Here is a 17,898-nt window from a genome sequence, read left to right as displayed (position 1 = left end):
ATATTGCGGAACTGAGTACGTCACAGTTATAAACAATTTTCAGTCATTTGTAGAAAAGATTAAATAATAATTTAATATTTTTCTCGAGGAAGGCTAAGGCTAAGGCTTATTAAAACCCGAAAACCAGAAGCCCTAAATATAATAAAGCAGGGGGAAGCTAACATTAAAGGCAAGGTTGGTAGAGCTGCTTGGTTGTTATTATGATTTTTGTAAAAATGTTATTGGTATTGCACTGCATCTGTGAAGTCGGTGAGACAAGCGGCATTGCTGGATCTCATAATCATGAAATTTATTGTACTGGCTTAGGCCCTGTGTCCATATTATTGTATTCATTAGTAATTGCTTCCACATTAAACCGGGATTGTAACCATGTTTGAAAACCCACTGAGACATTATTGGTCTACTGCAGAGAAAATCTGTTTGATCAAAAGTTTACATATCACCTGGTGCATCCCCTGAAAGGGCAAAACTGGCCCTACAATAATACTAACAGGCATTGGAAACAAGTCCTTCATTGCTGCAGAAGAAAACTCCAGAAGCTGTGTTTTTTTTGTTCCTAGAAAAAAGCAGATAAACTTACTGAGATCTTGCTGATGGTACTGCAGGTCGTGTTAGCTATAGGTTTCAGTTAAAGGATAAGAGGTCAGCATCTGTTAACATTGCCTGAACTAGGTCAGTACAAGGCAGCATTTCATAGATATAATCATTGTCTGGTCTAAAGGATCACTATCCTCTTTGATGTAAAGACACGTTTCTTCCGCTGCGTAAACAGTGCGCAGTCGTTCAGGTATTAGCCTTACAGACGTGATGAGTGATGGGTGTCGCATAACAAACACACTCCCGGATGGGCACTGAATTGCTGACAGAAGCCCTTAGCATAATGAGATCAGACTTTAGCTGAGAAACAGAGACTCGACTGAAAGCTGATCAGCCCGCAAGACCTCAACGTGGGACTTGCTTGGTCTTGTTTAACATTCAGAAAACTTGGGTTACCAGGCAGTGATGAAAACTGCCTCTGGGGTCAGAACTCTAACCTTTGCATTCGGTAAGGTACACCATATATGACATTTGTAATAAGAAATATCAAAGTGCCCAGTGTCCGTTAATCTCCATGGTCTGCATCAGCTAATCAGCTACTGCTGATACACAAGTGCCCTTTAGCTATACACCTGTTGACTCTCGAATTCTGCAACAGCTCATTTGATTGTGACCGTGTAGGCATGAAGAGTTGTCTGGATGATATGTTTAAACGTGTTAATGGTGAATACATTGTCTCAGATTTTTGGCTGTTTTTTTATATGGTCAGATACTTTGATTTTTGATGGGAGGTTCATGTTTTGTTTGGAGGTAACAAGCAGGATCTTGTTTCCAAACTTGGATAAGCCACCAAACCCACATTTTCAGTGAGGTCTGATTCTTTTAAATGAATTTCTCTTTTGCAAATCTAATGTTAACATGCAGAAAGCGATGACCCTGTCTCTGTTTATTAGGGGGCCACAGTGACCTCGTGGAGGTGGGGATGAGACTGGCTCCTGGAGAGAGGCAGTCTGGAGACGGGACGTCACTTCCAGAGACACCCAACCTCAAAAACGTGGGTACATTTCACTTGCAATAGAGAGTATAGCAAGTTTTCTCTTGAATTTCTGCTGAATTTCACATCAATTAGACATTTTTTATAAATATTCAAAGTAGCCTGTGAAGAGAATTCAACAATTACTGTTGTACATCAAATAGACAGTAGAGAAGAGTTGTTTCATTTTTGTGTATCTTATTTGTGAATAATAAACTTTATGTACTGTATGTGTAATTAACGTATTGCCTACAGCCTGTCTTACAGACAGTAGGCTGAATATTTGTGTGCTTGCCTTAATACTTCAGCAGATTTTGGGGATGTGGGCTTAAAGTATTGTACAGATCAATTTCACAGGGAGACCTCAAACAACATGGAACCTAATCTAATCCACCGCGTAATGGGATCTTTTAGTAAATAAGTTGGAAAGCTCATCCAGGCATAGAACATGTGTATTTGCAGCTCTAAGGTTTCAGTCCTCGGACTTTCTCTGTTGAGCTCCTTTAGCAATGCTGCCAGAATGGGGAGTAAGCTGCATTCCCAGAGTGACTGTGCCCTGGCCTGGGCAAACAGGCTTCCTGGTACTTAGCTGGCACGAGGACAATGCTGCTTTTGTGTGTGTGCCTCCTCCATAGTGCAGCTTGGTGCCATTCCGCTGTCTTGTAATCACAAGCCTTGTTCTTTGTTTGTAGATGTCTGCAGTGTACGCGGAGCTAGAAAGCACCTACTCAGGGAAGAGGAGGAAGTCCGCTCAGAAACGAGTCTCTCCAGTGCCAGAACAACTGTTAAACTCAAGCAGCAGACTGCAGCCTTCCCCAATTGCATTAGGTAAGTCAGGTAGGGAACATCAGAACTCACGAAAAATCAAACGAGCAAGATGGCCTCCTCTCCTTTGTAAACTTTCTTATGTTCTTAATTATAAAAAGGCACTGCTCACATTTGTTTGTATAAAATGTGTAGGACCTATTAAAATAAGACTGAAATCAGACACTCCAAACTTATTAAAACAACATAATTAAAAATATTAACCTTCAACAGGGAAGCTAAGCTATTTGGCAGGTATAATGAGCAAAGACCAAAAAAACCAAGGCATGCGGCAGGGATATTGACACTCAAGCTGGCTATTCGGTCATCTTTACCTGCTCCAGGGGAGAGAGACAGATCTGTCTTGCTGCTTCTGAGACAGGTTTGGCTCTCTGCTTTAAAGAAGGTCAAGGACAAAAAACAACCCGACAGGTTCTCATGTGATCCAGTGCCAAGTAGGTTACTCCTTGTAACTCCATTGAGTGATTTAGGCAAATGACTATTGCCATTATATCTGTGTATTTCAGGGAATCGGAAGTCGGGCCTCTCTCCATCCTGGCAGGAGCCAACGACCTCTCCACAGTTTCACTGCTACCCTCACAACCTCCCATCCCCAGACAGTGCTGAGTCAAACCCCTATGCCAGCCTGGACACCCCACTGCCCTCCCCTCAGCCCCTGGAGTACACCACCACCAGCCCCCTGTCCCACCGTAAAAAGCTCTTCACCTTCTCACGCCCCCCCCGCAGTCGCGACACAGACAAGTTCCTGAACGCCCTGAGCGAGCAGCTCGGACACCGGGTCACCATCGTCGACGACTTAGTGTCGCCTGAGAACGACTATGAAGAGGTTGGTTTACAGTCCTGTGTGTTAAAACCAAAGACCAGAGCTCAGCATGGTGAAAGTTACTGTGGAAATCTTTTGTTTTATAATACACTTGGTACACACGTTCACACAAGTCCATCCATATGCTTTATCAGCTGAGATATCACAGTTTAATAGTTATAAAGGAAATGTACAAAACTCACCCAAGCTAAATTATATGTAGTAATCATTTGTTTTTCAGTTTAGTGTATGAGGAGGTAAATGTTCTGAATTCTAATTAATGACTATAGCTGCCAATCAGACTCTAAACTAGTTCCATTTCATACACTACAGAAATCAAAAGCTGTGGTGTGTTTTGACATATCCTACAGCAGTGGAGTAAGCTGATTGGTTATAAAGGTTGTTAGCAAGAACTGCTTTTTTCCTGTTAATAAACAATTGGTATGTATAATTTGTATCTGTGTGTGTGTGTTTCTGTGTGTGTGCAGTGAAGACAAGAATATAACTTACTATCTGGGTGCCACAGTAGGAGATGCTGCCAGCTAGACTGGAGATGACAGGTCACTTAAACGTAAAGCATTATCTGTCCTTTCTGAAAGATCACTCAGCACAAGAGAGAGGGCAAACTAAACAATGGTAGAAACCTCTGGAGAGCCCAGTGTGAGGGTCTATTCCTCTTGTTGTGTTCCTAGCTGTATATATCTTGCGTTCTTGAGTAGCTCAGTGCTGTTGGTGCATGTTTAATTCATGAATCTCTTTTTCTGTCCCGGTCTAGCTGAGTTTCCAGGATGAGCATGAGGCCAGCTTCCTCTCCCATGGCCGGGACAGTCCAAGCGAGTATGTGAGCAGCAGCGAGGAGGGCTCCCTGAACTACTCCTCCTCCTCAGACCACATCCCCCCTCCACCCCAGAGCCCCCCACCCCTGCCACCCATCCACTTTCATGACTCCAAGCCTGAGACACTGAATCGGGATATGAACAGGAGTCTTCCTCTACCCCCACCCCCACCACCACCACCGCCGCCACCACCTCCGCCGCTACCTCTAAGGAAGCCCAGCCTGCCCCAGAAACACCACTCCAATCAACTTCTTCACCCTGGTCACCCCAGTCCAGCTCACCACTCCAATCAGAACCTTTACCCTGGTCACCCCAATCCAGCTCACCACTCCAATCAGAACCTTCACCCTGGTCACCCCAGTCCAGCTCACTACTCCAATCAGAGCCTTCACCCTGGTCACCCCAATCCAGCTCACCATGCCAATCAATCTCTTCACCCTGGTCACCCCAGTCCAGCTCACCACTCCAATCAGAACCTTCACCCTGGTCTCCTCAATCCAGCTCACAACTCTAATCAGTCTCTTCACCCTGGTCACCCCAATCCAGCTCACCACTCTAATCAGAACCTTCTCCTTGGTCACCCCAATCCACATCACCTAACCAAACAGAACCTTCACCTTGCTCACTCCAATCCAAATCTCCACTCCAATCATCCCAGTCCCTCAAATTTGACCCACCACTCCAATCAGATCAATCCCACCCACCACTCCAGTCAGACCACTCATACCAACCACTCCAATCCAACCCACCGCCCCAACCAGACCAGTCACCCCAGCCAGTCCCATCTCTCTAACCAATCCAACCTTTACGGCGGCGGAGGTGGTGGGGGAGGAGGGGGACGCCTGGGGGTGGGGAGGGAGCCTCGGACTTTTCACCGTCGCAGCGAGTCCAGCCACATGAACGTCAAGCGTCTGCGGTGGGAGCAGGTGGAGAAGTCAGAAGGGACCATCTGGGGTCAGGTTGGTATGCTACCATATATACCCCAATTGTTAAGTCAGACATACTTTTATATTGATTGGCTGTTTAATTGGGAGCAATCCCTGAGTGCATGGAGGATAGCAGCAGGCAGTGGGTTCAGGTTTACCCTGCATTGGGTAGCATGGTTCCTCTGACCACTGAAGTTATTGCTAAGTGTTCCATTTAAGTGCTGGAGTCTATGTTTATTTTCATTATTATTTTTTTATTTAAAGCTTGGAGAAGACCCTGACTATGACAAACTAAATGACATGGTAAAGTATCTGGATCTGGAGTTGCACTTTGGAACACAAAAGACTGCAAGTAAGTCTAATTGCAAACAATGACATACCACTCACCTCCATGGCATGGTTTGTGTGCAGAGGTAGGGAGCCATCTGCTGCTCAGATAACTGTAACTACAGCTTGGCTGAGCCAAATACCACTGAGCTTTGACTTTGATTAATGAGGCAGCGAAACATATATAAGATAAAAATAGCTTTGTAGCTGGAGGTGTCTGCCTAGCCTACTTCAGTACATGTTCATTAAATCAGACGATCAGTACAAGGTTCTGTGAATTCTGAAACATTACAGCAAAAATGTTTTCTAGCTGATTTATGTTGGAGAACAGTGCACAGCGAGTCTACTTGCCCCCTGCCACAGTGCTGCCTAATAAAACTGAAATGCCATCATTTTCACCCAATGCATGCATGTTCATTATCTCTGTGGGACTCTCTGTTGCGCTCATTGTTATGCTGTTTTTCTAGCTGAACATCAGTCAGTGATCATGCAGGAGATCTTTGAATTCCAGAATTCAAGCATGCCGGAAGCCCATCTGACAAGCAGCATTTCACCTGCATTCATAGTGTCAAAGATTTCTACAATTTCCCCTCTGGAGCTGGCGGGATCCATTCTCACACTCTTGTTAAATCTTTCAGTTTCTCTTCCAGAGCCCACTTTCTTACCTGAGTTTAAAAAGAAAGACGTGGTTGAAATTCTCTCTCGTAAAAAGGCGTATAACACCTGTGAGTATCGTTTTTCAATACAGCAGTCAACGGGTTTAAACAATACAAAATTAGACATGGTGGATATTGACCAAGTTGGTTATGCACTCTTTTTAAGTGAAGCCTCTTTATACAGTTGCTTGACACCACGCCTGGGTATAATAAAAATGCTATCTATGAACAGAAAATGATCTGAAGAAAGACAGATATATTAGTAGCAGACGTTTCTTTTCCTGCTCCCCTTAGCTATCCTGATTGCCCACCTGAAGCTGTCCCCCGCTGAGCTGCGTCAGATCCTGATGACGATGACCAATGACCGCCTGGAGCCGTCACACATCAAGCAGCTGCTGCTGTACGCCCCTGATGAAGAGGAGGTCAAGCAGTACCAGCAGTACACGCAGGCCCCCAACAAGCTCAGTGAGCCAGATCAGTTTGTTATACAGGTACTAGCACAGAAACACGTTTTTCACTTTCTCTTAATAAACTGTGTTGAAAATGGCCCGTTGATTTAAGTTGAATATCCCAGTTTAAGCGGCATAGAATAGGAGTCAAAACGATGTTTTTTGTATCTTACTGTAAACATGTAAAGCAGTACCCAGCCTCCTGAAGATAGCTAGGGAAGGTCTTTAATGCATCCCTTCACTCCCCCTCCATTGTAGATGCTGTCGGTGTCAGAGTATAAAACCCGGCTGCGAAGTCTTCACTGCAAGACAACTCTACAAGAGAAGACTGAGGAGATGAAGGCTGGGTATGAGTGCATCTACAACGCCTCACTGGAGCTAAAGAACAGCAAGAAACTCGCTAAGATACTGGAGGTACAATTACCATGGTGCTCAGGGTCTTCACAACATGAGGGTACAGTACCCATAGTGCTTGGGTCTAAAACCTGGGATACAGTTAACACATAACATTTTGGAAAACTGTTTTATGAATAAGAAAAAACAATGTTTACACTGGGCTTTATACTGTATGTTTCCCTTTTTAAATAATTATTGACACAATCCAGTTTCAGGAATGATTGAGCCTTTTAAACATATTTGGTTGTGCTTACTTACGCAGCTTAACTGTATTCATACATACATTATAAGGGAAAGGACACAGCCCCTTTTTGCAACATTGTAGATCTCTCCAGTAAGTGGCTCTTGACGTTAATAAGTGGGGAGGATATATATATATATATATATAACGTAATAAAACATTGCATGTTTCAAAAGGTACTTCGTAATTTAATAATAAATATAATACAGCAATATAGTAGATGCAGCACATAATGCAAGCAAATGAATATACAACAACATTGTGGATTTACTTGATTGATGAACTAATTAAATCAGATATCCCAGGTTCTACTGTAATTTAATTTATGTAATATAGTAATGACAATAATAATACAAATATTATTGCTTAAGTAACCTGTTATCTCTTCTGCATCTGCAGTTTGTGTTGGCAATGGGAAACTATCTAAACAATGGACAGCCCAAGACAAATAAAACCACAGGATTTAAAATCAATTTTCTCACAGAGGTAAGTTATGCTTTTATCTGAGATGTTTTCTCCCAGAAAATAAGTCTTAGGTGTCGATGGATACATTATGTGTAATTGCATTCATTGGCCAATCAAATACCAGTACAACCGACATTATAATATACTATAATATATTGTTACGGTCCTCAGTCAGCTTGTATGACCCTTTGTCTTTTAGCTTAGTACGACAAAAACAGTAGATGGGAAATCAACATTCCTGCACATTCTTGCCAAATCACTGGGCCAACACTTTCCTGAACTTCTAGGATTTGCCAAGGACCTAACCACAGTGCCCCTTGCTGCCAAAGGTGAGTGAATTACTTTACTTTTCTTTCCTGTTTTTTTAGTGCTTTTTAGTTTGTGATTCTCCAGGATTATACAATAATGAGAGAAAGTGTGACATTCAATTTTGAATTTGTCTTCTTAAAAAATCATTTTTTAATATGTTTCACTGTGTAAAATAGTTAAACGCAGGCCTCTCTCCCTAGTGACTTTTGTGTTCTGCTGTGTGTTATAGTTGTACCTGTATTCCCTGCTCTTCTCAGTTAACCATAGAACAATCACAGCTGACCTTAATGACCTTCACACCACCATACAAGAAATCCGGACTGCCTGCCAGAAAATACCTGCAACTGCCGATGACAGGTTTGCCACTGTAATGAGCGTATCCTTTTCATGCTGTGTTAGAAATGGAAACCCAGGAACCAGAGATCCAGCGCCACGCTTAGCCTGTTTAAGTTAGGGGGATCCAAAGTAATGTGTTTCATGTTTTGTGGCAAATCTCCTTTATGTGCGCAAATTATGCTCTTTGTATTAACAGTGGTGCTGCTAGTTGTGAGCAAAAATCATTTTCTAGAAATGCATTTTAGCTGTGGGAGACCTTGAGGGCTCTGTCCTTTTGAACACTGCTGCTGTGGTCACTTCCTTGACTGGTCCTGAAGGGATTTCTGGAAAACACCCACCCTGCTGTCCAGTCCCTGGACTCACAGCAGCAGCGAGCGATCGAAGAGTTCAGCAAAGTGGCCTCCTTCTTCGGGGAAGATAGCACAGCTACCACAACAGAGGCCTTCTTTGGCATTTTTGCTGAGTTCATCAGCAAGTTTGAGGTGAATGGTGGAGACAGCTTTCATGTCCGGATTACACTGATTTGCATCAGTCTGAAAAATAATGTAATTTACGATTTAAAATAAAACCTGCTTTAATTTAACCCCTTAAGGTGCACAAGGAATTAAGCGGCTGTTCAAATGGTTTCTTCTTAAAATACATTTGAGGGTGACTCAAGTATCATAAGGAAACTGGCAGTTTGGATGTCCAGATCCAGCCTGTCAGTAAATTTTAAACCCTGTTTGGCGCACCTTGCTGCAAAAACAAAAAAGTTAGCATATTTTTTTTTTGTTGTTGTTGTGGAACACATATGTTCCTTGTACTTTAAAGGGTTAACCTCTGAAAACGTGTTTTATAAATGATTAACTCGCAGCTGGCAAAGATTTTAACTACTTGACATACCAGTACATCCAGTGTAGCAATGATCCACTTTCTTCCATGCATTTTTTTTGCTGCAACTGGCATTATACCATCATTGGCTTTGTTATATTGAAGATGCAGCAAACAGTTGTTTTTACACTTGTGTTAGTATAACAAAAACATTATCAAGACAGTTTCTAATCTTGAGCTAAAAGACGAATTCATTCTTTCACTGGACCCCTCTATTTGTTTGCACTTAGTGATGAGGAAATTAATGCATAGAGACATATCTGCATTTACAGATAGGCAACTGCAGGACTATTATTTTTAATTTAATGCGATTTGTGTTTGCTTTGCAGAGGGCTTTTGGTGAGATGAGAGCCACAGAGAACCAGCGCAGTCCAAGAATAAGCTCCCCACTGGCCTGGTGAAGTCTTTGAAACACCAACACATTATTACCAAAATAAGTGCATTTTTCTGAAAAGAAAAGAATGATCTCAGCTCCTTTGCCGAAAAGCGAATAAATAAAAGGCCGTGGATGTAAAATGTATAAAGAACAGGACTAAGGTAGAAGCTTACAGGAGGGAGCAAATATTGTATATTGCATTCTATTACAAACAAGTCATTTAATCAACACAGTGAATGTAAGTACTTTGTGACGAGAGACTGTACGTGAAGCATTTGCAAAACGGTTGTGAATCTATGGTGACACAACACATAGAATACACTTGGGCACCAGACTCTCTACCCCATAGTAATACAGACAGGACTGTATAAATTATAAGAAGATATTGCAAGATAACGAAGGACAAAATAAACAGTACAAATCTAATCAGTAATGAAATGATTTGTCATGCAAAATGAAAACAGTTGAAATAAAGAAGCAGTTTTATCCTGCAGTTTTAAGAAGACAAAGCGACTGTATATTTAGGTACAGCTTAATGAGACGGCTCATTTGCAGTTTTCTACTTAAATATTTGTCCTTTATTTAGGGGTTATCTATACAAGACCCTAATAACATATAATATCTGTCAACCGCAAGTGCTCCGTGGCCACATCTTGCAGGCTGTCTTCAGCATTAAACATGAGAGATAAGAGACAAATTAAACCTTTAATCTAGCTTCGTAACCCCTTGAGACGATAGCAATGTCGGAATCAGATCAACATTATTGAGTACTTGCTGGTCGCTGCCAAAATTTGAAATAATAACCAAAAAAAAAAAAAAAAAAAAAAAAAAAAAGCATACATAATGTAAACTTAAATAGGTTTTCTCCATGGGAGGATTGATTTGAATTATTTTGCATATGATATCCACAGTATGTAAATCTCTCCTTTAGCTTCTCAAATTGGAGACTAGAAATACCCTGAAAGGGGTGAGATATTGTAGCTTTACAAACAACTTTTAGTGTTGAAAAACATTATGCTTTTTTAAAAATTAATTATTTGAATACTTAGGCTACTGGAAGACATATATAGTACAGTCCATACAGTAAGCACAGTCCTAAGCGCTGGTTCTCCCAAACATATTTTAAAATCTGTTTGAGCGAGGATACTTTTATCTTGAATCAATATAACGAGACGATCATAGAACGATCATTTATATGACTAAACAGCTTGTTCTAATTGTCATTTATTGTTAGAAAGCTGTACAATAAAAACTCTATATATGTATTGCTGTTAACTGTTTCCCGTTATCACTACATAACATTCTTTTTATGTGGATAGCTAGACGACCATGTAAAGATGCTCTGTGAAGAAGAGATGTTGCTTTGTTGGTTTTATTCAGTGTTTTATATTTAATTCTGTGGTTTACATAACAGAAATATTCAGAGATTCTCCATTCTGTATTTCTGATTTCTCTAGCCCTCTAAAGTTTGAAATAGCTTATACTTTCAGTAAGGTCGCAATGCTGCAAGAACTAAAGGGGAGCAATTTATTCTCTTTTTCTTTTTATATTACATTTTTGTAATTGATAACCAGCAATGACATTATTTTTATTAAGCTACTAAAACGTGTCAAGTTTGAATATATTCATTTTTATTTGCTTCACGTTGCATAAGATGAATACATAAATAAACAGAACGTTTCTCATAATTGGTCATTAAATGAGCAGTTGCATGTTTATGAATACAATCTGAAGAAGTTAAGAGTCTTATTGTATTTACAGTTTGCCTCTTCTGAGTTAGGTAACAGTTATAGCCTTTGGCTGAATTTGACTCCTGGACAAGATGAGAAACTCAGGTGACAGTCATTCTCTTAACAGATAGATTTGTTTACTTACATTACATTACATTACAGTACATGAGCAGGTATGGATATTTCATGAATGGCCTGAATGAAATTAAATTGTATGGTACTGCTATAGCTATACTTTATAATGGCTGTGTCACTGGTATAACTGAATCTAGGTTAATGTGTTGATGTTTACCTCATAGTAATTCAATATCAATGCAACATGAGTTTGTACAGATGAGTTTATTACAAATATACCATCTCCTTTCAGCACAATATAGTACGGAGTTCACGAAAACAAATGGGCAAAAAAAAAAAAAAAGATTTTAGTGGGCTAGAGAATATTGCTACTTCTGCAGTATTACTATTATGATGTATTTATTAATCAGAGAATTGTGTGTGCATGTGTAAAATATTAGATCAATAGATTATTATTCCTATTTATTAATTAATTTATTTTTGTTTTTCTGTTCATATTTTAAGCTGCTGTGCATCAGCATGTTTTAGGCCTGAATCATGCATGCCTCAGCTTGTGGCATGTAGGAAATTCATTGTTTTGTATGGTGTACAGCAATGTTAGACGCTGACAATTAAAAAATCTTTATGGAGCCTAACATTACACAAGGCGTGTCATTTTCTGATGGGGGCATTTTACAATTTGTGTATCATTAACAACGTGTTAATTAGACATTATAAAGTGTACACACATAATTCTGTACATACAATAATAGTTCAATTGATGTATTAGTTTTCCCATAACTTTCCATCACATAATTATATTGTTATAAATAGTATTATTATAAAAAGCAATCCAATTGAAGATATTCATACAGGGTTGGTATGCTTAGACGTAGCGTCTACTTTTCAAGGATTGCTGTGCCCTTATGTGAAGATTAGGTAACTTTCTTTAAGAAAAAATACATTTGTTCATTGGAAGTGGATTTAGGCTGGTCAACTTTTGTTTGACCTATCTTTTAATTAGGTAAATGGTCATAGGAATTGACGGAGGCACAGATAATTAAGTCAGCCATTGACCAGGCTGGCACATGACAGCAGCCCATAGACTCTTTTTAGTGTGGCTTTTCCAAATTATATTTGAAGCATATCTCCTGGTTAATTTCAAATCAAATTTCGAGAGCAAAGCCAGTAAAACGTTTTACACTTTAACCAGTTGTCTTAAGTTAGAATGAAATTACCATACACTTTGGAGTTTGACCCTAGTTGATGATGCAGAGTAAACACCTTCTGCTCCATTGCAGTATCAAGGAATGATCAAGCAGCTTTTTACTGGGCTTTGAGCTGCATTGAGCGATCGTCACATCCTCAATGACATTGGAGATCACGGCACTGGAACATTCAGGATTACGAGGCTGCAAAGATGTATGAAGAGCAATGAAGGCAAAGTAATTTCATTCTCCACAGGAGAATTCCACTCATGTCCTTGCAAGTTTCTTGCTTCTTATACCTTGAGTTGGTTTGAGAGTATGTGTATTATTTTAGTTATATACATCATTTCCAGTTCATTTTTTATTTATTAAAATATGAATCCAGTATACACAACTAAGATAATGCATTGTGTTTGCAATAAGGTTCCTTGTAGCATCATAGGCCTATATGCAGTATGGAAATCTTTCTGTCCAATGTCTCTCGGGCAACAGAAAAGATTCCTGCTTGGATGCAGTTTATTAAGCCTGGTCTTGATTTGTGAATGATTGTGTCTCCATCTATTCCCTAGAAGGCAGAGCAACGGTTTGGTTTCTACGGTAGCTAAATTGTAATATCCCATGGTCAAGGAGGCCACTACCCAGGCACCCCCTGCAGGCACTGCGGGTGCATTTTCACAACAATCACTGGAGGCTGTTGACATTGTGGTGCTAGTCCTTTACTTTGTATTTGTTCTGGCGTTTGGACTTTGGGTAAGATAATTTCATTTGAAACAACGGGGCAGATACGGGAAAGGAAAATCCAACTGTTAATGTCATCAGACTTGTAACCAGCAACTCAAGAAGTTCATTGAAGGCATTCAAGTTATGGATATTTGTTACCAGTTTTCTAACGTTAGCAGTTTTCCTTTCACCCAAAAACCAGGGGATCTACGAGATAACGAAGGAGTGAGGCTGGCTTACTGAGGAAAATATTCTAGAGCAGGGGCTCTTAACCCGGGGGTCAGGACCCTCGGAGCGGTCACTGAAAGGTTACCAGGAACAGGGCTGCCAGACAGCCACATCACAAACAGAGCAGCTCATTGTTTATTTAATATAAGCTCTGAGTCAAATGCATTGAATAATTTCACAGTTATGTTATGAAAGTTCATACGACTAACAATATTAGAAATATTCATAACTTGAAAAAGTTTAATTTTAAATTTAAAAATTAAGTTTGAGAGTGACAGGGTGTTTGTGTTGGTGTGTTACTGCTGTGTTTGTTTGTGACAGGGTGTTTGTGCAGGTGTGTCGCCCCGTCAGTGTGTGTGTGTGTGTGTGTGACAGGGTGTTTCTGCTGGTGTGTCGCCCCGTCTGTGTGTGTGTATGTGTGTGACAGGGTGTTTGCTCTGGTGTGTCACACCTGTGTTTGTGTGACAGGGTGCTTGTGCTGGTCTGTCACTCCTGTGTTTGTATGACAGGGTGTTTGTGCAGGTCTGTCACTCCTGTGTTTGTGTGACTGGGTGTTTGTGCTGGTGCTGATCTCAGTGTTGTAGATCCTGCTGGTCCAGGCTGGTCAGGGATGACAGCTCTTCATCTACATCCAGTCCATCAGCTCCTACCTGCAACCACCTATTGCCATTGTCTTCATGGCAGGCTGCTTCTTTTTTTTTTTTACATTATTCTCAATAGCCATTCATTAGCTGTTTGCTACTCCATTCCTATGAGATCCATTATGTATTCTATGTTTGCTTCTGCATCAAGATATCTCTTCAACCATATGTCAAGCAAAGTACTGAAAATCTTATGGTGCTCTGTATTTAATTCTCAGTGTGCGTTCTGGGCCTGATTTTAGGGAAGCTGTCTAGTTGCATTTGGATGGTGTTGGATTTCATGTACACTGCTCCACAGTGCCACGAGGAAGACACCCACCCTGCAGATATCAAGTGCATCCACTACCTCTACTACTCAGTCATCCTTTCTTCACACTCATCCTAGCTGTGGTGGTCAGTCTAGCCACAGTTTGCTTTTTGTTCATTTGGGGCTGCTAAAGCATACTGCAAATAAGAGGACCATCATTAAGGTGGCATTTCAAAAGGTTCCAACACTTTGGGAGAATTATTTGGTTGCACATCAACTACAAGTTGGTTCAGAAACACACTGGTGAGCGAGCGTTCTCGTCACGCTCTGTGGAGAACACTTGTTGCCAGGCGTTGGAAAGATGGCGGTTTCAGCTGGAAGTAACGCGGTGTCCTCTGCGTTAAGCAACCACAAAATGAATTTTTCACAATACAAAAACACCCTCTATGGCGTGGCTGAGAGATTGTGTATGCTTAACAAGGTGTGTTATATTTCGAAGATACACGAGTAAAAAAAAAATGACCAGACTATACATTGGTACGTGGCGTTGTTTAACTGTGACAAACCGGAAAAATAATACAGGACTCGGTCTAAAATCTAGTTTATATTTTAAAACATTTTCCTGTTAAAAACTGTATTTGAATACAACCCGATTTTTCCCATTGAACGTTTTTCAGGACTGTTTATTATTTGTTTTATTATTGTTTAGAGGTGCTTCCTACACAGACTCGTTTATGTTGCCAAGATAAAAGCAGGTCAAGCGGCAACGAAAGACCTTGCAGGTACAGTAAATCACTTTAAATATTTGTTGGACAGTGTGTAGCTAATCAGTTTGTACATTACGTGTGAGTATTTCACATGCCAAACGAACAACCATATGCTAAGACGAAAACAAATAAAATACTGGGGGGGGAGTGCCCTTTAATTTAAGTGAAAGCATTGTAAAAATCCAATAACAACACATAGCTGCACCATCATTTGGTTTATTGCAGGTTATTACGAAATGCTTTTTGCAGTTTATCACAATACCAACATAGAAGAAGTTACTGGTCTGCTGCTGCTTTATCCGAGCTGTATTATTCATGTGCTGGAGGTAATAACGGTAGTCCTTGAAGTGTCTTTTGCCTGTTTGTTTGTTCCAGTGTTCTATTTAGACAGTTCATACAGTAACAATATTTTGTTTTTTCTTTTTTAGTCCTCTTCAGAGGTACTTTACAGTCTACTGAATGATCTCAGTAATATGCAAAAAAGAGCTGAGTAAGGTTTTGTTTTAAATTGTGTATGTATAGAGTTGCCATGATCATATGCAAGAGTGTCTTTTTGGGTTACTTTTTTTTCTGTCTTGCAAGTATCTAGCATGACCCTTGTGTGAATATATGTCTACATTAACTAAAATTAATCTGTTAATTCTGCTCTTAAGCAACACTTTACGCAATATTTATGGATCACTTATTCACAGGTTAATTAATATTGGCTTCCCACTGTTAAAACAGATAATTTGGTTTTAAATGCAAACACTTTGAGTTATAAAATTCGAACATTCTGGAACGTTCCAACCACATTTTGTTCTTCAGTTCTCTTCTCCAGGATGCCAAGATTCTTGTGATGTCACATGACATTCCCATGAGGATGTTCCAAGTGTGGAGTTACCGCTCCTTAAATAATATAACTTTAACCTCGCAAGAAGCCACCGAGCAGAAACAACCTGTGGAGAACCTGGTCCCAGAATGCCTCCCTCTTTTGTATAAACTCTGTGTTCACTGTCTTAAGTCTTCAAAGGTACTGTGATATAACAACATTTTTTATATTAAAAAAAAGTTGCAGAGGTAGGGTTACCATAAGACTCCATGTACACAAGGACAGTTCAGGCTTTTCAACTCACATCTCAATGCATTCTGTTTCAGGTACATTTGACAGCAGGACTGCACTTACCAGAATGCATTGGGGTGTTGAAAAGCCTGAACTGTTCTAGTGTAACTAGAGTCATCTGGTAACCCTAAAAAGTAAATGAAATGTATTTTCACTTTATTCTCACCTATGATTTTCTTCCACCTACAGCACATAAAACGGATGTCTTGTAATGTGAGAGTAGACTTAAATAGATACTGACAGATCCAGTATAAAGTAAGCTGCAGGAAACTCACTTTAGCACAAGACAGAAATAACATACTTCAAATACTGTTAATTAAATATATAACTGCCCTACTTATTTAATTTTAACAATTCAAAAAATGCACAACTTTTCCTAATCCAAAATATGGTTATTATTAAACACTTTTTAGTTATTTATTTATTTTATTTCTCACCATCAATATCGGAACTAAGGGAGTCGGCGATAACTTTCAAGAGCAATTCCTTGTTATAGAGGAGGACAACATCCTGTACCTGTGCATAAGCAATGTACTGCACTCTCCAGAACAGTTTCTGCAGACTTACAGCAGACCTTTCAGTGTTATCATGGATTCAGGTAAGAAACAAAAAGAAAATGTGGAAAACAAACTCAAATCAAGAAATACGCTCTGCCACTGTGGTAGTCATCTAGATAACATATGCTGTAGTGTTGCAATTTAGTTAACAATTCAAAATATGTTCTACATACTGTATTTATTTATATATATTTTATTTTCTAGAGATTGTCTGGCCAACCCAAAGTCATCTGTACATGTGACATCTCGTTTTTGGCACTGTGAAGTCCTTCATTTGATTGTGTCTGCAATATTTTGAATCTTCAAATAAATACACTGGTAGTTGCAAATCCTATTTATATTCTTTGTTGCTTTCTTAAATGAGTATCTTACAAAACTAGGAACAACTACTCACTTGGTTAATATATAAGGTCCTTAAGTACACCAGAGAAGCCAGAAAATGAGCCAAATATCATCCATGATTAAAATGGTAGACTATGTAATGTACTAAAATTACACTTTGTTTTATTCAGTTTATTTTAGTATTAATAGATCTATGTATAATGGGTAATTAAAAAAAAAAATCAAAATCTACATGTTGGAGCAACAATGGTTCATTTTATTTTGAAATATAACATTGTTACTAAGCATTTCTTCAGAATATTTTATTGTTATAAATGGACTGCTGAGCCCAAAAGATCAGTCTAAATAACACACACACACACACACACACATATATATATATATATATATATATATATATATATAATAGATATCATATATATAATATCAGTGTTTCATTTCAAAGCCTTTACAAAATCGCCCTGTATGCAAAACAGTACACAGGATCAGAAGTGCACTTTATATAAACAGAAACAGCGACAAGGCAAGGGCCAACTGGTTACAGGTAATGTTAGCAAGATCCTATATAGATGATTGCCACGATAACTTAAATACAAACAATCCTTTCAGGGTGCCTTTGAAACAAAACAAACAAACAAAGTTGGCCCTTGGTACCATTTATGCTCTGCTACCAGTAACAGAAAAACATTGAGAAAACAAGGAAGCTTTTCCATCCTTAAGTGTGTCCCCTACCACTTCATTGCTAGGTTTTAATTAGATACTGTATTTGTCAATAATCAGTTTGTAATCCCAGCTTTAAAGAATGCTATAGAAAACAAAATGATACAGCTTTTTAAAACAGCTCAGTGGATTTTCTCTGTGTAAATGAAATGCAAAAATTAACTTGTAGATGGGCGGAGGGCGGGCGATGTTGAAAAT

The 17,898-nt window shown here is 39.5% G+C and overlaps 2 protein-coding genes across 2 annotated transcripts in view; both read left to right on the top strand.

Annotated features, from left to right (window-relative positions):
* The window catches only part of LOC121300929 (delphilin-like), a 48,182-nt gene extending 36,358 nt beyond the window's left edge, over window positions 1-11,824 (top strand). The window contains exons 12-25 of the mRNA XM_041229919.1: window positions 1,491-1,591; window positions 2,263-2,398; window positions 2,902-3,221; window positions 3,973-4,256; window positions 4,890-4,992; window positions 5,224-5,311; window positions 5,937-6,011; window positions 6,237-6,433; window positions 6,650-6,805; window positions 7,428-7,514; window positions 7,693-7,822; window positions 8,060-8,178; window positions 8,456-8,620; window positions 9,338-11,824. Of these exons, the coding sequence (XP_041085853.1) occupies window positions 1,491-1,591; window positions 2,263-2,398; window positions 2,902-3,221; window positions 3,973-4,256; window positions 4,890-4,992; window positions 5,224-5,311; window positions 5,937-6,011; window positions 6,237-6,433; window positions 6,650-6,805; window positions 7,428-7,514; window positions 7,693-7,822; window positions 8,060-8,178; window positions 8,456-8,620; window positions 9,338-9,409 (2,033 nt within the window). The 3' untranslated portion in view covers window positions 9,410-11,824. The remainder of the gene's footprint in view (window positions 1-1,490; window positions 1,592-2,262; window positions 2,399-2,901; window positions 3,222-3,972; window positions 4,257-4,889; window positions 4,993-5,223; window positions 5,312-5,936; window positions 6,012-6,236; window positions 6,434-6,649; window positions 6,806-7,427; window positions 7,515-7,692; window positions 7,823-8,059; window positions 8,179-8,455; window positions 8,621-9,337) is intronic.
* A 3,340-nt stretch (window positions 11,825-15,164) lies between these two features.
* Window positions 15,165-17,018, top strand: LOC121300928 (testis-expressed protein 47-like). Its single transcript, XM_041229918.1, has 3 exons — window positions 15,165-15,305; window positions 15,408-15,469; window positions 15,787-17,018. The coding sequence occupies exons 1-3, from the start codon at window positions 15,216-15,218 to the stop codon at window positions 15,998-16,000; spliced, it is 366 nt and encodes a 121-aa protein (XP_041085852.1). The 5' UTR covers window positions 15,165-15,215; the 3' UTR covers window positions 16,001-17,018.
* Window positions 17,019-17,898: the final 880 nt, after the last annotated feature.

This window comes from Polyodon spathula, chromosome 26, assembly GCF_017654505.1.
Source record: "Polyodon spathula isolate WHYD16114869_AA chromosome 26, ASM1765450v1, whole genome shotgun sequence".
Lineage (NCBI taxonomy): Eukaryota > Metazoa > Chordata > Actinopteri > Acipenseriformes > Polyodontidae > Polyodon > Polyodon spathula.
Note: the sequence above shows the minus strand (reverse complement) of the source record. Positions and strands in the feature narration are given on the sequence as shown.